The 19,922-nt window shown below is 46.5% G+C and overlaps 2 protein-coding genes and 2 non-coding genes across 6 annotated transcripts in view; 3 read left to right on the plus strand and 1 right to left on the minus strand.

Moving 5' to 3' along the window:
- Window positions 1-4,080: 4,080 nt before the first annotated feature.
- trnat-ugu (transfer RNA threonine (anticodon UGU)) lies at window positions 4,081-4,153 on the plus strand. The gene has a single exon. It is a non-coding gene; the product is annotated as a tRNA-Thr (tRNA).
- Window positions 4,154-5,611: 1,458 nt separating this feature from the next.
- Window positions 5,612-5,684, plus strand: trnat-ugu (transfer RNA threonine (anticodon UGU)). The gene has a single exon. It is a non-coding gene; the product is annotated as a tRNA-Thr (tRNA).
- Window positions 5,685-7,637: 1,953 nt separating this feature from the next.
- On the minus strand, window positions 7,638-11,059 carry ino80c (INO80 complex subunit C). 2 transcript variants are annotated; one of them, XM_072716938.1, is made up of 6 exons: window positions 10,748-11,059; window positions 10,355-10,468; window positions 10,037-10,148; window positions 9,068-9,135; window positions 8,451-8,591; window positions 7,638-8,416 (listed from the first exon to the last, which is right to left on the minus strand). In XM_072716938.1, the coding sequence occupies exons 1-5, from the start codon at window positions 10,958-10,960 to the stop codon at window positions 8,460-8,462; spliced, it is 639 nt and encodes a 212-aa protein (XP_072573039.1). In that variant the 5' UTR covers window positions 10,961-11,059; the 3' UTR covers window positions 7,638-8,416; window positions 8,451-8,459. The 2 variants fall into 2 exon arrangements, with proteins under 2 accessions (XP_072573039.1, XP_023681453.2); XM_023825685.2 differs by having other exon boundaries at window positions 7,638-8,591.
- A 6,166-nt stretch (window positions 11,060-17,225) lies between these two features.
- galnt1 (UDP-N-acetyl-alpha-D-galactosamine:polypeptide N-acetylgalactosaminyltransferase 1) overlaps window positions 17,226-19,922 on the plus strand; it is an 87,447-nt gene continuing 84,750 nt past the window's right edge. For both annotated transcript variants that reach the window (XM_023825683.2, XM_072716940.1), the window contains exon 1: window positions 17,226-17,699. The gene's annotated coding sequence lies outside the window, so the exon portion shown is untranslated. The remainder of the gene's footprint in view (window positions 17,700-19,922) is intronic.

Genomic DNA, 19,922 nt, shown 5'->3' on the forward strand with positions numbered 1-19,922 from the left:
ACGAACAATAGAATGGCAATTCATGTTCTGTGGGAACCAAAAACACAACAATGTCATATTATGGGATGCATTTTTAAATCATTTTGAAAGCTTGGTTAATGGTTTTACATGTGGTGGTAACATGATGATGACATTCAAATATAGTTTTGGGTGTAAAATTATTACCATGGGAAACTACATAATCTATTTTGGCCACAAGGCTAAAGCAACTGAAAATTGTGCCAAATGATGACAATTGTACCAAACCAGGAATGACGTCAGGAAACTCTAAGCAGAGTTAACCCACAAAAAGCCACATACCAGGACGTGCCCTCAGAGAACATGCTGAGCAGATGGTGGATGTCTTCACAGACATCTTTAATGCATCCCTCAGCACAGCAGTGGTTCCTGTCTGCCTCAAGACAACAAGCATCATCCCAAGAAGTCAACTGTGTCCTGTCTGAATGACCACCGGCCTGTAGCGCTCACTCCTATCATCACCCAGTGCTTTGAGAGGCTGGTCCTGGGACACATGAAGGTCCACCTCCCAGAACAATGTGATCCACTGCAGTTTGCATATCACACGAACCAGACAACAAATGATGCCATCTCAACTGCCCTCCGCCTCATCCTCTCTCACCTGGGCAAAAAGGCAGCTACGTCAGAATGCTGGTCACGGACTTCAGCTCAGCATTTAATACAATCATTCCATAGAGGCTGACAGAGAAACTTGGCCTATTGGGTATGAACACCTCACTCTGCAAATGGATATCAGACTTCTTAACTAACAGGCCTCAGTTTGTCAGTATAGGAACCAACACCTCCAGGATCATCAGCCTCAGCACAGGATACCCCCAGAGATGTGTGCTCAGTCCACTGCTGATACAGCAGTTACACATCCCTGAGCTGCACCCACCACACTCTCTGCTGTTACAGCAGTTACACATCCCTGAGCTGCACCCACCACACTCACTGCTGACACTTTAAACTGACTATTCATACCTACTTCAATCATACTGCACTGACACTTCAAACTGGTCTAATACTGCTTTAGACTTTAATTTGGTTTTTAAACTGTATTTTATACTATTACACCCTTAACCCTCTGGGGTTGAGTGCATCGTCGGCGACGCATCGACTTTTCGCGTCTATTTCAGTTTATATCTCGCTGAAATCTTAATGTAGAATCATGGAAAAAAAACGCTGGATAAATCCGTAATCTGTCTTCTTTTCAAAACATCCATTGTCGGAATTAAGTATTAAAGTTTTTAAAATAGGGTTAAATCGGCAAAAAATGTAACCATGTCACCTTGCTTTGTTTTACCTGCATCAGGGGCGTGCAATACCACTGTCACCCGAAGATCGCTATTCACGTTATAAATAGCCGCATTAGCGCGTATTGAAATCGCATTCGCATGGTAATTTGATTAAACTGGTATTTATACAGTGTTTTACTGTACTCTTTAAATGGGCTCATACTGTCTTTTTTGCCTTATTTGTTTATCCTCTTTATTCTGCTATATACTGTATTTCATGCTGCTACTCTGTTTACACTATGTTTCAGTTTTTATTTGCTGATATTATTCCTAAACTAATGACCGACCCCCTACCCGCTCACTGCACTATTTGCTGCCTGTACTTTGTTGCCGCACTGCAGTTTGTCGGGTTGTCCTGTCTGACTTTGTGCTGTCATGTCACAGCTGCACTTTGTGTCAGTCCCACGTTGTTAATTGTCACACCATTTCCTCCTAGAGAAACGCAGTTTTCACCCTCTGTGTTCTTGTATGTGTTCTGGGCTTTCAATAAACATTCTTGACTTCACTTGACTTGAAACCATTTGCATATATGTACTAAACATCTGGAAATTTGTGTGAAGCCGTGATAAATGACGTTGTAATCTGTCGTAGTGCCTGTCTCTCCCTCTGCTACCCTGCTTTCGGATCCATTGAGATCTTGGTTGATTTGACTTTTGTTCCTTTGCTTAACAAACCCCTTATCAGTCCCTTTCCATGTTTCTTCCTGTATTTCTTGTCCGGCTGGTTGTGACAGAATGACAGCTTGGGCAGCACAGAACTGGGAACAAAGTTTATGCTTTTGTTTTCATTTTGTTGTTCCTGTATTGGCATTTTGCTTTTTTGTGTTACACAGTGCTGTGTGACTTTTTTGTTTGCTATTGCACTGTGCCTTGAGATCTGAAAAATAGATGCAAATGCTTTCTTTCAGGAGTGAACTTTACACATGTAATATGGAGCTTAGCAAAGTTGAAATGGGTGTCTTTCACATGAATAAGAATCAGTTTTTTTGCAGCTAAACCATATGTTCCGCTATACGCACAAACTCGTTTGCTCTTATTCTCTTCAGAATTTTACAGCTTTTCTGAACTGCTGTAAAACCTCATTCTTGGAACAAAACCACCAATTGTCAGAACTCCTTTAATGAATCAGTCACTCCTTTGGTGAAATAGAAAACACAGACCGCAATAGTTAAGCACAGTCAGCAGACAATAGTTATCATTTTAACACAATGACTCAAAACTGTTCACACACGTTTCTAAACATGAGAAGAAGCCAAAGAGTGACCAGAACACAGAATATTTTCATTTGATTTAAATTTTTTTCCTTTACAGTAATGTTTTTGGAGTACTAAATACAGGAAACATTGCGTATTGGTTTAGTGTGCAGTTTTCCTGAATTGCTAAAATTCATTTCCTAAAATCTCCTCTCCTTTCCTCAAAACACTGAGCACAAACCCTAAGATTCATGCTACACTCACAAAACCTCATCTTGTGAAATCAAACAATGCTCTCAGAACTATATTATCTTTGCTCAAAAGCAAGCACTGCTTTCAGATCACGCATCAAGCCAGTCGGTACATAAACACTACTGAAGAGTCATCACATACTATAATGTGTAATACACAGTGAAAGTACATAATCTATTTTGATCAACATGAATAGAGTAAGTGAAAATTGGGCCAAATGATGACAATTGTACAAACTTATGTGCATATAAGTACTGAAATATTTGGAAATTTGTATGAAGTCGTGAGAAATGATGTTCTGCTGTGCAGAAGTGACTTTGAGGTGTGGGGGTTACACTTGTTTTGCCAGTGTTAACCCGACTGCAGCCTTAGTGAAAGAAATCAGCAAATGGGCAAAACAGCCAGTATGACACAGTGTTGAAGCACTGGAACCAAGACCAGCTCAGACATGTTACGCCGACATCAGATCATCTACATCCGACGTAGACCAAGCGAGAAGCTGAAACAGAGCAGACTGGCATATCATGAGCATTTATAGAGGGGCGGGCCCATGCTGTCTCAGGGCAGTGGACCTTGTTGCTATTCATTTCTCGACCTGAACATGGGCAGGCGATGTTACTCAGTCTCTGACGATCAGGAGGAATGAAATAGAACCTTGTGAATACAGACAAATGTCCATGTTTATTATATCGTGATAATTATCAATATCATTTGACATGAAAAAATTGTTATAAAATATTTTGCCATGTCGCTTAGCCCGATTGGTAGCATGGGCCAAGTGAAAATAATATACCCATCTTTAAAAGCAGCATATACCTCCAAGAGGTCAAGCATGCGTCGGGTTCATTGAGGACTAAGACCTCCAAGAGGTCAAGCATGCGTCGGGTTCATTGAGGACTAAGACCTCCAAGAGGTCAAGCATGCGTCGGGTTCATTGAGGACTAAGGAAAAGAGAACCAGCATTGTGAAGGTCCCTGAAAGGCCTGACCAGTTACAATAATTCATATAAATCAATCAGAGATGCTCCTGTCTGGCTTTGGCACTGATCCCTGCCTGTTTGCTCACTGCTATGTGGGAGTGGAAGGCTGCTGACGCTGGTGAAATGTCAGGAAGGTCTTACTCACTAAAGTCTTTATATTCTCACCTGTTCCTTTCTTTCACCTCCCGTCTTGGGTGTGGTGCCTCTCAGGAAGTGTGTGTTTACAGTGTGTACTGTGTAAAACATGGATCCCACAGGGCGACGTTTTCAGTCACCTACCTATTGCACAAGGTGCAGTCATTGTTTTCAGAGGGCTGGGTACACACTTTAACTAACCTGACAGTCCAACAGGTTGTACCTGAGGCTCCATAGCTCAGTGGTTAGAGCACTGGTCTTGTAAACCAGGGGTCGTGAGTTCAATTCTCGCTGGGGCCTGTGGCTGATACTTTTCACCTGGAGAGTAACCCCCCCCCTCAGTTTGATGTTTGGGAGCCTTGATGGTGTCCTGATTTACTTAGACCAGGGGTGGGCAATTTTATCCGCAAACGGCTGGTCTGTATGCGGGTTTTCACTGAAACTCACTAATTAGAGGACTAATTGGCTGAAGAGTCCTCACACCTGGGTTTGAACAGCTGACCTACAAGTTATGCCAAAAACCTGCATACACACCGGCGGATAAGATTGCCCACCCCTGACTTGGACCCTGTTAATCCAATACTATAAATTCCTATCAATCTTGCCAACTCTGTTAAATTGAGATTAAGATTCTGGTGCATACAGCAGTGCACACACAGACGAGCATGCAGTGCCAAACAGACGAGCATGCAGTGCCAAACAGACGAGCATGCAGTGCCAAACAGACGAGCATGCAGTGCCAAACAGACAAGGTACATATGGTGCAAACACGGCAAATGTAGTGCAAACAGATTAAAAAGCAAACAGCGCACAAATAAATGACATATTCTGAATAACAGAATGAGATAATGATGCTGCCAGTCAGGAGATATGAATCACATATTCAACATGAGGGACGGGTATAAATCTAAAAACACATTAAAAATGGGGAAAATAAGAACTATAAGGGTCAAATGGAGTCATTTAATGTGGTGAAACTGATCAGAGGCCAGAGGAAAAAGCCTAATCAATGGAAATAATCTATGTAAATCATTCACTGACATTGTCATTCGGATCTAATCCCAGACTTATGCTTTATCTCACATATGTTTGTATATATAGTTCCTTCTAACACAATTTCCATTTACACAAATATATGAGGGAACTGAATGATTGGTTAAATGCCACTGAAGATATTTTCCTGACTGCATTCTTTACACTGTGATTGGGTTCTTTTGGCAGCTGTGTTTGGTGTGGTGCCCCTTTTCAGGAGGGTGTCTTTGTAAGTGCAGCATGTAGCTCAGTGGGCTAAGCCTCTGTATCTGTCATCAGAAGGTTGCTGGTTTCATCCCAGCCTTGGCACATCTGCAGGTCCTTCAGCAGGACCTATAACCCCTGGCTTCTGGGATGCCAAAGCAGACGGCTGTCCTCTTGGCACCTCTTGGGTCTTCCCTTGTGTCTGAGAGGCTCTACAGCTCAGTAGTTGTTGAAGTGGTCCTCTGTGTCAGTGTTGTGAGGTCAGTCCTTGTTGGAGGTTGTTTGTTACCTCTAAAGCCTCCAAAGTTCTTCACACAGCTGTGCCAAGGGGTGGAGACAACAGACTCCATTTTAGGCTAATTCTTGCTTCCTGAAAATCCCTTGTGAGGATTTCAGCTGAAAACATGGATCTCACAGGGCGACGTTTTCAGTCACCTACCTATTGCATAAGGTGCAGTCATTGTTTTCAGAGGGCTGGGTACACACTTTAACTAACCTGACAGTCCAACAGGTTGTACCGGAGGCTCCATAGCTCAGTGGTTAGAGCACTGGTCTTGTAAACCAGGGGTCGCGAGTTCAATTCTCGCTGGGGCCTGTGATTTATGCTTTTGGACAGTAACTTTTGACCTGCAGAGATACCCAGCACCCCAATGAGATGTTAGGAGTCCATGGTGATACCCTGGTTAGAGACCACAGCATCTGGCTTAGCTGGACCCCATATTTGGGATGAAATTCATCACAGGAAGCAGAAATAGAAAGAAATTCAATATGCAAGACAGGTATAGAAAATATCCATCCATCCATCGATCTTCCACCGTTTTATCCAGCACAGGGTTCCAGTGTCTGTTTCTTATACATATACTTCGTATTTTACGCTGTGACACCTTAGGGCTGCGCAGGTTCACTCAGAGCAGGAACTCTGAGATCTCAGTGTGGTCCTATATATGAATTCTGATGCTGTGAGCCACCTACCTGTCACCTCTGCTGCAGTGCCTTTGTGTCCAGAGGGCAGGGCACAGACCTTAAATCACCTAACAACGTAAGTCAGGCAGGCCCCGCAGCTCAGGCAGACCCCGCAGCTCAGGCAGGCCCCGCAGCTCAGGCAGGCCCCGCAGCTCAGTGGTTCAAGAACCAGCCTTGAAAAGCAGCCGTCGGTTGAATCCTCAGTGAGGCCTTATAGCCATGCAGCTGCACCTTAACTTTCCAACAACCAGATGCCATGTGTCTCTTACAATGGACTATTTTTGACTTGAGTTTTTTTTCCTCTATGATTCCAGTTGTTTTGCTCAGTAGAAAGATTCTGTAACAGATTCATTTGCTTTAAAATGAGCATGTAGTCCCAAATGAAAGCTAAAGTTGAAGAGACTGAGCCAGAATCCATTTTTTAAAGGAAAACCCACAGGCAGCATCCCCTATTCTCACCACTAGATGGAACCCTTTCCCTGAAAGCTGACTGCTCCAGCACTAGATGGAACCCTTTCCCTGAAAGCGGACTGCTCCAGCACTAGATGGAACCCTTTCCCTGAAAGCTGACTGCTCCAGCACTAGATGGAACCCTTTCCCTGAAAGCTGACTGCTCCAGCACTAGATGTTCTGAGGCATCGGGCTGTCATAATAAACACCGTCATATCATACTGTCATTTCTGCAGGCTAGAAAACCTGCAAGAGAAAAGCATGCGTGCTTTCGGCTGCAGCCGCCTGCGTCCATCCCCCTGTGTTCTGCAAGCCATGGAGCTTCACACTCGTGTAGGACAGCGCTTGGTCACCTCATTTCTGTTTGCATTACGGCACAATAATCGTTCCACTGTGGACTCGGGGGGGGGGGGGGGGTTGGTCGTCCTACATCAATACCCCCGGAATTAAAGGGGGGCCAGAAAAGCGAGTTCAGATGTCAGAAAGGCACAATTATGTGGGAAACAACTCATATCTTCACAGTGTGAGGAGAAGACGTGAATCCTCCTTTGTGTATGAACTGCCTGCATGTCTCACAGTCCCATGACTGCATCACGCTGGCAGACAGGCGATCGATACATAGCGCAATGTGACCCTGAAGAAAAGCAGAGGTCATGGGGGGCAGAAAGACGTGCAGGATCACCAGCCACCAGCCAGACTTGCTGGGTAACTCTGCAGGTTAAAAGTTACTGTCCAGAAGCATAAACTACAGGCCCCAGTGAGGATTGAACTCGCGACCCCTGGTTTACAAGATCAGTGCTCTAACCACTGAGCTAGGGAAGGAGCATCAGTCAGTCACAGACCCCAGCAGACAGCCTATTCATTAACGGCAGGTCGAGGCGCCACCCAGAGACGCCGCCAAAACACCAGCATCGCGTTCCTGTGATCTGATGAAGCAACAAGGGGAAGCCTGCTGGCTTTGGGCAGCTGAAGGGGAGGAAGAGCTCTTCACTAGACGCTGCTGGGGAGACACATGGAGGAGGAGGAGGAGGAGGAGGAGGAATTAAAGAATAAATGGGCTCTGACACTCCTCCGAATGCGCTACTCTGACAAGCAAAGGAAGCGAGGAAAAGAGCGACAAAACACAGACACCCAGTATAATCCATTAAAATGTATTTAAGAGCAGATTAACAAAGTCGCCTGATCTTCACAGAAGATGCGCATAGGACATGCTGACGACCAGCAAGGTCATTAACCAGGTGGGGCAGCCACTGCATTGCTTTCCTCTCTCACTAAAACAGGTTGGTAAGTTTACAGGAGATGCTGGTCTTTGGTGAAACCTGAACGGGAGGGAGGGGTTTCACTATGTCTGTACACACCATGTCCTCCAGTGCTCCCCAAATGTACAGGGGGGGGATAAAATTTACACCAGAAATGGGTAATACATTTCCGTGAACGAGACTCTGGCTGGTAATAACGGAACTAGTATTGCAATTAGCTCACAAACCCAATTCTTCAGCTTCTAAATGCCAGGAGAACAGAACATTGTGCATTTACTTGAAAGGAGGGCTTTCTCTCACAGGTCCGTGAGATAACAAAACAGCTCTTCTCCTACTGATGTCATCCGTCCAAATCGTCCACAAACCCGCTGCCTCTAAGGGGTAGAATGGCATCAGCACGCTGGGTATCAGGCTGGATGAGTCACATGGGGCAGTGGCAGGTCCCCGAAGCCCAGTGAGCCACATGCAGGAGGCGGGACCCTCAGGGCACCGCGCAGGAGGCGGCGGGACCCTCAGGGCACCGCGCAGGAGGCGGCGGGACCCTCAGGGCACCGCGCAGGAGGCGGCGGGACCCTCAGGGCACCGCGCAGGAGGAGGCGGGACCCTCAGGGCACCGCGCAGGAGGAGGCGGGACCCTCAGGGCACCGCGCAGGAGGCGGCGGGACCCTCAGGGCATCGCGCAGGAGGAGGCGGGACCCTCAGGGCACCGCGCAGGAGGCCTTGCGGAGAGCCAGGTAGCCCGTCACCACGTCCGAGGGCAGCAGGCGGATATAGGAGAACTCCTCACTGGAAGCGAAGCGCAGCTTCGTCTGGGGGTCCGTGTAGCTGGCCTGGGGGGGCAAACGGAGTCACATCAGCATGTGCGTGTGAAGTGGAGGAGGGGGGCGTTATTTACAAACACTTTTTAGCTTAACCATACAGAGCAGTGTTATAAACATTACAGTAAGTTTATCCCCACACTGGGATAAGCGGCTGGAAGATGAAGAGATGCTGGAAATGCTGGATGTTACTACAAAATATTGTACAAAAATCTAGAAATATCCTATTTGGGGCTCTCAACTTATTTCTGATTAGTGCTGAGAAACCAAACGAGCCACAAAGCAAAAAGTCAGAGAGCAGGTGCAGGGGGTACAGAAGAGTGCAGGGGGTACAGAAGATGGACAGCAGAGGTTATGGACTGGGAGAGCAGTCATTCCATCACTGCTGATGCACCAATACATTCATGCATTGCACAAATAATCTGAAATTTTCAATGGCAGAGTCTGCTGAAACAATAAATGGACTGGTCATCCCAGAAGAGTCTCACCGGAAGCCCAGAGATGTCAGAGTACTTCTTGGCTGGTTTCAGAGAAGGAGGGGCATCAATGTTGTAATCTGTGAATTGAGACGATGACAGAAGCCAGCGAAAGGTTACGACACACAACGACACCCTAAGGACAATGGTGATGATAATGAAAGTGTTTTATCTCACTGCACTCTGACAATCTCAGTAACACACCTGACCGTGTTAAAGGAACTAGTTTTCTAGGTAATAATTAAGTCAAAAACTGCTTTCCTGAGCAGTACTAACCCAACTGAAGTATTAGAAGTTCTACTGTGATTATGAAGGTGGTTTAATTATACAAACAGGTATTGAAGCACGGAACACAAACACTCAAAATATTGTGTATTGGTTAATTAAGTATTTTTTAGACTTGTTTTGGAATTTCAGTAAAAAGGATACTTCCTAGTTCTGAGTGACTAACCATCATGACTTTGCTCAAACACATCATAGACATTTTGGCAAGAGCAAACATAGACTGCAGGTTAATGGTCACATCTCAGTGACACAGAACAGAACACAAACCCATAATAATAAAACTTATTTTTAATGATGTGTCACATCACACAGATTTAGCGTTATTCCTGAGGTAGGTGAGCATGTCAGACGAGACACGGAGATCAGCCATCTGTACTGTAGTGGGGACCCCTAGTGGCCTGAAGCTGCCTTTCCTTCTTAGGGCAGTGGTGGCTTAATGGTCAGGGAAGCGCACTTGTGATTGAAAGATCGCAGGTTTGAATCCCCGACCAGCAAGGCACCACTGAGCAAGGTCCCGCCCCCAAGCACTGCTCCCCAGGCGCTGAATTAGCTGCCCCCTGCTATGCCACGACGTCGCATATGGGTTAAACATAGAGGACACATTTTGTTGTTGTGCACTGTGGTGTGTCAACAATGACTACTGATCACTGAATTCTAATTCAGTGCTGCGGGGGAGGTGAACAGCACCAAACTCACAGTTGGGGTCGTTCAGCTGCCATGGTAGGGCCTTCTCTGCAGCCAGGATCTGCTTCAGGTTCTTCCACGTGCGGTTTTTCTTGCCCGCAGCCGCCCCACCAATCCCGGAGTGCTGCACACCGAGGAGAGGAATGAAACCGACAGCAAGTACTTCGCTCACGGGCACAAAACAGAGCCTTATCCATGGACCAGTGAGCTCTTGTTTGAAGTACATGTCATCGGCCACTAGCTGCCTGGTCTACCCTGACCACACCATGCTGACTTACAGAAAATCTTCATTAAACCAAGTTCACTGACGTGAGCCATGTTAAGTCTTACCACGAAACTGGGATCCTTAAAGGGCTGTGGTTTGGCAGCAACGCAGGACTCCACTGCCGCCTGATCGGAGGGGGCGGCGGCCTTTGGGTCGACAGGAGAATCGAGGGACGGAGCCTAGAGGGCAGATACAGCAGAAAGCCTGGGTAGGCACCCCGTCCGCACAATTAAAGTCATTCTACAGCTTATGTAAGTAATCAGAAAAGTTTAAGGATCGGAAAATTAGTGCTGTGAAATGTGGGAGTACAGCGTGCCCTCAAAGAGCTCAGACAGCGGAACCGCCGGGAGGGTAAGCGATGTAGATGCGCTGGCATCGCTGCTTAGGTTTAGCGGGAGATATAGCCGGAGCCACGACATATACCTGGGTTTAATGAGCACAGGGATCGGCGAGCGTACCTGCCCCTGGGGGCCAGAGGGGGTGAAGCTCAGCTTCTTCTTCTTACTGCTGTTCCCGCTGCTGCCCGCGCCTTGGCAGGGACCGACAGCGGGGCTGGCCGGTCGCTTCTTCGCCCGGGACTGGGAAGCGGACGCCGTGATTTTACCGCTGGAAACCGGGGAGGCCGTAATCTCGGCAACTGCTGCTCCCGAGGAGGAGGAAGAGGAAGCCATTAGGTCAGCTCTTAAGGATACCTAAGAATAAGAAATAATGAAACAACGGATCCGTAGGTTCCACGACTTCCGCATAACCCGGAAGTGAATTGGACCGGACGTGATGTCATGTCTCAGCATTGCAGTCTCCCCTTTTTTTAATTAACATGCAAGTATACGCACAAAAAAGAGGAAACACTCAGCCACGGTTTGGCAAGAAATGTGAATCAGAACAGATTCAATACAACGCACAGCAGGGATGACATATAATGGTTGCACAGACCAATTATACAAAATAAGAAAAGAAGTAGGTCTATATGGAATTAACCAAAAGGTATAATAAGTTGCACCAAGAAAATTGCATTTTTCTTCAAAGTATTGTTGTCATAATAAATTAAGATATCACTACCAGACAGCATCTGTTGATGGACAGATGTTTGACCGGCTTCCCTAGACAAGAAGTTCTGTACATCATTCCAAAATATCTCAGTATACATACATTGAAAAACTGAAAATTGTTTCTTAGCCAAGTCCACAGAAAGTGCAGGAATAATAGATATTTAACTTAAACCTTTCGAACACATTTCACAGGATATATTCTCTCTAATATTTTATATGAAACCTCTTTTACTCCACTATCAATTCACTGGCTACATTTGAAAGAGAAATGAGTTGGTATCGTCCATCCATCCACCCATCTATCCATCCATCCATCCATTTTCTGTAACCATTTGTCCTATTCAGGGTTGTGGGTGTCCAAAGCCTATCCCAGAGGCTACCGGCGCAAGACAGGGAGCAACCCAGGATGGGGCGCCAGCCCATCACAGGACACACTGACACACCATTCACTGACATATGCACACCTACACACACACACACGCACGCGCACATACAGGGGTGCAGTAAGGGCATTCAGGGAGCCCAGCAATTTACAGGGGTCCTTGAATATGTAAAATTATAAAATGACATAATGTAAAGGCGACATTTTGTCCAGTAACAGCCACACGTCTAGGTGACATTATGAATTACGTGATGGGCATCTTCCAAGGACAGCTTTAAAAGAATTTTAAGTACAGATTCCCAGGTACAGAGTGAGCAGGACTGGAGGAAGAGCTACAAAATAACTTCTAATAGAGCTAGAACCTAATAAGACTATTCAACGTTCAGAAGTGCAACATAAGAACATTGAGGGAACATAAAGAGGTATATAATTGTGTGTGCAGTCGTGTCATAGGCACTGCAAGACCCACCCTTCAATTTTCTCTATTTTAGTGTATAAAGACATACAGTACTGTGCAAAAGTCTCAGGCAGCCGAAGAGAATAGTGTTCAGAACTATTTATATGTGCACAAGTGTATATTTGCTGGCAAACATTACAATATATACAAATAAGTAGAAATGCAAAATAAAAGAACTAAGAATTTCTTATGTTCTCCAAAGTGTTACTGATACATTGTTGTATGTTTAAAAGAAGAGCACCTTGAGAGCACCTTTTATGTATTTGTTAAATTTTGTTCATTTTATCAACAGCTCATATAATTAATTGTTTTAATTAGCAAATTAACTTCATGGAGCATTGTTTACCCCAACATGGTATGCGAGTGGGTGAGCTCAACACACACATTTCATGGCAATATGCAAGGGTGACTTGTGGACAGCTTTTGAAATGGCTAAGCTAACACACCTCTACAGACATAAAATCATAGTTTTACATAATTTTGGTAGAATTTTGTTTGGCTGCCTAAGACTTCTGCACACCTCCGTACATTTGCATATATAATATAGACGCCACATTTATGTGAGTGAGTGTATGATTATCCCCAATTGTACTTATGTGCAGCTGCTGTATCTTGCCCCTGGTACTGGAGCTTTGCTTTAATGACTTTCACAGAAGCCGCTGCCATTTCCCTCCATGCCTACGAAGGATGACTAATTAACAGTGAGCAGCATTCCTGCCCAAGAGCCTCAGAGGCAATTAATTTGCAAAGCTCTGGAGGCGTACGGACAATCTGCTTCACAGTATGCATACCTGCATACGTGTGTGTGTGTGTGTGTGTGTGTGTGTGAGAGAGTGTGTGTGTGTGTGAGAGAGAGAGAGTGTGTGTGATTTTCTTAAGAAATTAATTTTTTCTTGAGTCCTTAATAGGCACCAAAGTAAATGGATGAGTGATGTATTTTGCTCATGTGCTTTTTGAAGTACATCAGCAGCAGATAAAGAGACAACATAATTATTACAACAAAAAATCTCTGTAGCCATTTTCACTGAAGCATCTGGTCGTAGCGACTCACTGTGGAGTGAAACGTAAGACGGGCGTCTCACCATCAGGCAGAGCAGCAAACCACCTGCGAGTGGCGAGCGCTGGAATGAAAGCGGACAAATGGACACTTTTCTTGCAGCTGCGTGGGAGATGATGACTTTTCACTGAACTACAACGTTCAAAGGAGGGCATAGGAGAAAGTTTGATATTGGGGGCGGCACAACTTAATAATTTAAATGCAAATATCTATTTTTTGGGGGGACAAATGAGCTCAATCACATATCGGGAGGTACAACCCCCCACCTCCCCCGTTTCTCACGTCGCTACCTGCAACAATGTTACAGTCATGGGCTGATTGGCTTCCAGCTAACGGTGCTCATTATTACTCTGAGGCTGCTCTGTGCCCCTTGGCTTTGTAAGCCCAGGTCTGGCTGACAGGGGCCACACGCCCATCACTCTGCATGATTCATGCCACCACTGACAAAACTCAGCACTGGCTTTTGCACTTGCTGGGTCCCTTTAGATACAATCTAGCTACACTAAGAATTGATCTTGGCTGCAGAACTCAGAGCTACTCCATTCTCCCATCAGAAATCTTTTGAGGATTTAGAAGTTATTTCACGTTTTCTTCTTCTGAAGCAATGGCGTGAGCTTCTTATAATGGGTCCCAGGGCAGGATTTTTTTGGGGGACGACTCCTCATTTTTGGACACATGTCCAGGCACATAAAGAAAGTCTCTGACCCTTAACGGTTAAATGTTACAGAGGTACCATGTATCTTTGTGAAATATCCTTAAGGTATAAAATATGAACTTTTATAGCCTTAAAAGTTAAACTTAAAATTAAAAACTGGACACTCTGAGCGAGACCGATTTGCCAATCATGGTATATATCTTTTGGTGTCCAGTAGTTCATAATACAATGAACTGTGCTTCTGTAATTTAAACTAATAGATCAATAGCCTCCTGATCTCCTGTCAGGTCCCAGTCAATCGTTTCTGTCAGGTGAAGGAGACTCTTGTTTACCATGATGTGCTGAAGTCATGCTGTTTTTCACAGTTGGGGGGTTTTCACTCCACCCTCTGTGGTCTCCCAGTCAATATTGATAATGTTCTTAAACTGGGATAAATTCCAGGCATTGACATTCATTACAGAGATTTATCACCCTACTTTTGGGTTGGTCATTCCTTACTCTATCCAGTAGGATGACCAGTATGCCATCAGTATTTGAAATGAATAATTTTGAAACTTGGAATGTCATGTATCTGCAGAACAAAAAAAAGTAAAATTTGTGCACTTGTTAAAATTTTTGGAAGACTGACAGCTGTATGTGTTCAGGAATAATTTGTGAGAACAAAGAGTCAATTGGCATATTTCCAAAGTAGTTGAGACTCCACATTGTGGAGAAAGACAAAGAAAATGTCTCTGTTCACTTCAGCTTCAGAAGACTGGCCTGATACTGACCCCTTTGTTAGTTTTCCTTCTTGCTCCGAGATCTGACTATGATATCTGATCCCATTCATTTCATACAGAGAAAGACTATTAAAGTGCAAGATTCTATCTTCTGTGTTGTATTCTTCGGAAATGGGTCCAGGTATTACCCATGGGTAACCCTAGCCTTCCTCTGCTACGCCTGTGCTCTGCGTAGCTCTGACTAATGTGCTTTGACGGTTAAGTGCCTCTTCTGTTCGAGTGCTGGCTCAAAGTCAGAAGTTGACTGAACGGCAAACCTGAGAATCTGATCTCCTCACTGCTGGCCAGAGAGACATAACTAAAGCCCTCGTAGGATCCTAAGAGGAGGTGCTCAGGCATTGAAAATTGCGAACTGTGAATGAATCCTTTAAAATCACCAGGGGTGGAAAATTCAAGTCCAAAGTAAAAATCCAGACCAAGATCTTGTATCAACCATCCAGTTGAGTTCTCTGTGACGCCATCCATTTTCTGAAAGCACTAATCCTATGCAGGGTTGAGGGGGGTCCGGAATCTATCAGTGCAAGGGGGGGAACAAACCAGTATGGGGCACCAACCCATCACAGGGCTACACTCACACACCTATGGGCCTCTTGGTAACTCCAATCAGTCTCAGCATGTTTTTGGGCTGTAGGGGGGGGGGGGAACTAGAGTAACCAGAGGAAACCCAACAACGACACAGGCAGAACATGCAAACTGACACAGAGAGCCATGGCAGAGACTCGAACCCTGGCTCCAGCCATGTAAAGCAGTAGTGCCAGCAACCGCAATACTGTGCCACCCCTATACTTTGTGACTTACACTCTTTATACACAACAGGTTGGTTGAAACAAAAGCTTGGTCTGGATTTTTACTTTCTGGACCTGAAATTTGGATTTGTTTAGTTGCAACATTTACTGGGACTGGATCCTTTTAGTGGCATCAAGTCACAGTTTCTGTCTGAGGAAAGACGTTTTAGATTAACTGTGGTCAGAGAAGAAATGGCGTCATTCACTCTTTATATGAGGAACGCCTTGATGATGATGATGATGATCTTAAACATCATCATCAACAGATTAGGCAGTGCTAGACCCAATTTAGGGAGGCTTCAGGCCCCATCTTTCCTCTCCACCCCTCTTAAAACTGTTATGTCATTCTTTCTGAAATCCACTGAAACCTCTTGGATTTTCTAATCTCTTTTGAGCGAGAACGGACTCCGAAGATGCAGCACAGCGGTAAACATTCAGCAAACTCCGATTCCCCCTTCATTTTGTGATTGTTGGTTTCACCCAAACCAAAGTCTCTAGCACCAATCTTTATACAATCTTCTATCCGAGACAGACAGAAAAGATTGAACATTGTGGTCTTGTGAATATTTCAATGTTTGTCCCACAATCTCCTTTAATGCTGAGCCCCCCCCCAGGGTCAAATCCTAGAATTGCCCCTGATTAACAGCATTATTCATACATCATATTAAAGGGAGCTTTATGGTTTTGAACAAAACTCAAAAACTAGACAACAACAACAACAACAACAACAACAATAACCAACATTACTTCAAGCAAGTGGAACTGCAGCGCAAAGCAACGTGGCTCCTGTTTCAAGCCCACCGTTTGTGCTGCTACGGCCTTGACAGCCGCATCCCCACCGCTGCCCCGTGCCTACCTTTGGACGCCACCCCTTCATGGGGTACGAGACCAGAGACCTTGTGGGAAAAGTGCAGAGTAACAGACCCTCATTGATCTACACAGTAAATAGCACAATCATTTACTTAGTAATTATGTAGCAAAAACAAGTTAACGTCAGTTCCTGAAGCCAAAGCCTAATTATAATGACAAATGAAGCGATTAAAGATGACGGAACGGCTTGAACAGTCACAAGTTAGATGGGATATGGTGAGAGACCACAGTAGACATCTCATTTGATTAAAAAAAAAACAGATGTAAACAGACTCTGGGACAGCTTATTAAAAAGCGTTTTAGCGCAATGCAAACCTGAACATCATGGAATTTTAATGAGCTGAGGGGCTGTTCCCCCATCACGCATCAATTAATTAGCCAGGCGCGTGCTTAAGGTGAACCATCCTCCCCGGCCTGGACCTCCATCTCCAGGCCCAGCTGAGACCCCCAAGGGGGCCTGATGTCATCCCCCTGCCCCCCGCCAAAACCCGTTGCGACAGAGATCTTTTTTTCTTTGTATCTTTATATATTGTTCTTTATAGAGCTCCTAGGGGCCTCTGAAGCTAACTTTGATTTTCATCGATGGGATATTATATTCATCATCCGTATTCATTTAATAATCAATTATTTAATAATTCTTTAATAATACATAGTGTATAAGGACGCCTAATTTCCCTGCGTGCCAATACACTGAAATATGAGCACATGGTTAAACGGATGTAGTTTGCGAAGCACGAGCAGTTTCCTGGTATATTAACTAGCACCTTTAAAGCACTTCAAGCTGTATGAAAAATTACATAAATGTGGAAACCACAAAGAAGTTGCCCTGCGCCGTTTTAAGACACCGTCCCGGGTGCAGCCCAGCCTAGCCACGCCGGCCCGGTGACGCGGCACGGAGGGGCATCTCCTTCCGGGTCCGGGCTGCAGGGGGAGGGCGCTCGATGCCGCCGCTTCGGAGCCCCGCAGTCAGCGCTAGACGCCGAGCAGCGCGGAGCTGCAGTTCGTTCCATCGGACGGGTAGCCTATCGCAGGCAGCGGGAGTCCCGAGTCGCGGACTGTCCGCCCTTTAGTCGCCGCGTAGAGGACGCCGTTCGGCGGCATGACATAATCCCCGTTTTCGTCCGTTTCGTGTCGCCCAGCTCGCTTGGCTTGAATCCCGGAGATCGGACTGCAGCGAGCGGGGGGCCAGCCACCCCGATCCCCGTCAGCGCTTCGCTTCCCCGGCCCGCTACTCCGCATGCCTATGGGCGCCTTCGGGCTCATCTGACGGGGCTGACGAAGACTTGAAGCGTGTCTCTTTTCGGGGAGGAGGGACCCCCAAGATCTGTGTGAAATTACCGGTGAAGGGGACATTTCGGAGTGTCGCCTCCCCCCAGGTACGTAGCGTATCATGCCCGACGTGCCGGCGGAGCGCTTGATCTGCGGCATCCTCGTACGGCCCTTCCTCCTCCGGATCCCCGCTGTTAAAAATGTCGCGTTTGAAGGTGATCGCTGGCGGGTCAGGGGGGTCCACGGGAGGGGGTGTCAGGACGCCGCGATGCCGCGCGGATCCGGACCCTCTTTACCCGTCTTTACTGCTACGGTACAACTAAAGTTAAGATCTGGTAGTTTGATTGAGTTTCCTGACTGTCTGCGGGTTTGTGCCACCCGCTGTTTGTGAACGACGAGTGTTCTGTGTCTGCATGCGCGTAAAGAGTGCTCTGTGTGTGTGTGTGTGTGTGTGTGTGTGTGTGAGAGAGAGAGGGGGGGGGGTGAAGAGTGATCTGTGTGTGTGAGAGAGAGAGGGGGGGGGGTGAAGAGTGATCTGTGTGTGTGTGAGAGAGAGAGAGGGGGGGAAGAGTGATCTGTGTGTGTGTGTGTGAGAGAGAGGGGGGGGAAGAGTGATCTGTGTGTGTGTGTGAGAGAGAGAGGGGGGGAAGAGTGATCTGTGTGTGTGTGAGAGAGAGAGGGGGGGGAAAGAGTGATCTCTGTGTGTGTGAGAGAGAGGGGGGGAAAGAGTGATCTGTGTGTGTGTGTGTGTGAGAGAGAGAGGGGGGGAAAGAGTGATCTGTGTGAGAGAGAGAGGGGGGAAAGAGTGATCTGTGTGTGAGAGAGGGGGGAAAGAGTGATCTGTGTGTGAGAGAGGGGGGAAAGAGTGATCTGTGTGAGAGAGAGGGGGAGAGTGATCTGTGTGTGTGTGAGAGAGAGGGGGGAGAGTGATCTGTGTGTGAGAGAGAGAGGGGGGAGAGTGATCTGTGTGTGAGAGAGAGGGGGGGAGTGATCTGTGTGTGAGAGAGAGGGGGGAGTGATCTGTGTGTGAGGGGGGGAGAGTGATCTGTGTGTGTGAGAGAGGGGGGGAGAGTGATCTGTGTGTGAGAGAGAGAGGGGGGGAAGAGTGATCTGTGTGTGTGAGAGAGAGGGGGGGAAGAGTGATCTGTGTGTGTGAGAGAGAGGGGGGGGAAGAGTGATCTGTGTGTGTGAGAGAGAGAGGGGGGAAGAGTGATCTGTGTGTGTGAGAGAGAGGGGGGGGAGAGTGATCTGTGTGTGTGTGAGAGAGAGGGGGGGAAGAGTGATCTGTGTGTGTGAGAGAGAGGGGGGGAGAGTGATCTGTGTGTGTGTGTGAGAGAGAGAGGGGGGGAAGAGTGGTGTGTGAGAGAGAGAGGGGGGGAAGAGTGATCTGTGAGAGAGAGAGGGGAGGAAGAGTGATCTGTGTGAGTGAGAGGGGGAAGAGTGATCTGTGTGTGTGTGTGAGTGAGAGGGGGGGAAGAGTGATCTGTGTGTGTGAGAGAGAGAGAGGGGGGAAGAGTGATCTGTGTGTGTGTGTGTGTGTGTGTGTGTGTGTGAGAGAGAGAGAGAGAGAGAGAGACAGTGCATGAAAAGTGCTCTGTGTGTAGACAGTTTTTTTTCCTTGGACTTGGTGCACTTGCCTCTGGACCGGATAGTGATCGTTAATGGCTGTGAGTGGAGCAGTTAGCTTGTGGCCGGCGTGTGATCCCTGCATGGTGCTTCACCTCTCACACCTGGGAGTCAGCTGCAGGCTGCTGGGGGGGCCCAGGTGGTGTCCTGTCCAGGGCCGTGCTGTGATGGGGGGGGTCTGTATGCCCCAGAGAATCGCCCCAAGATGTAATTACATCTAATGGGCTGCGAGTTGTGAGGTCAGGGATCCGACTTGCCTCTCACCTTTCATCCTGCTTCTGCTGTTTCCCTTACAGGCTGCGCTCTGACTTTATCGAATGCCTCCAGTTTATGAGGTTTGTGCAGCGCAGACGTAAACAGACTGGATTGAAACGTAACTCCCGACATGCAGAGTGGCCGTTTGTTGGTTGTAGTTCTTTAAAACTAGACGAACAATTTAAATTTAAATCTTGGTAGTTGGAAATTTACACGTCAGTCGCATTATTTAAGCAGAAGGTTTTTACTTAATAATAATATATCTGCACAGCCGCAAAGGAGATTTCACATCAGTGTGGTCAGGCTCCCCGTGCCTAGTTGAAGTGTCTGAACTCCCTTACTATTTGATTGGTGACGGGAAAAGTTGTCATAAAATTTTACTAAACAAGGTTAGTTGAGGCCCTTATTTAGCGGAGGCCCCTGTGCTTCAGCTTGGGTAAACCTGTGCA

Source organism: Paramormyrops kingsleyae, chromosome 9 (assembly GCF_048594095.1).
Source record: "Paramormyrops kingsleyae isolate MSU_618 chromosome 9, PKINGS_0.4, whole genome shotgun sequence".
NCBI lineage: Eukaryota > Metazoa > Chordata > Actinopteri > Osteoglossiformes > Mormyridae > Paramormyrops > Paramormyrops kingsleyae.

Bases quoted from the DNA above. Each gene is read 5' to 3' on its own strand.
- ino80c (XM_072716938.1), bottom strand. From the start codon at position 10,960: ATGGCTTCCTCTTCCTCCTCCTCGGGAGCAGCAGTTGCCGAGATTACG. The intron at 9,136-10,036 runs GTGAGTTTGGTG...CTCAATTCACAG, and splicing joins GCAGCTGAACGACCCCAACT to ATTACAACATTGATGCCCCT. The intron at 8,592-9,067 runs GTGAGACTCTTC...TTGCCCCCCCAG, and splicing joins CTGACATCTCTGGGCTTCCG to GCCAGCTACACGGACCCCCA.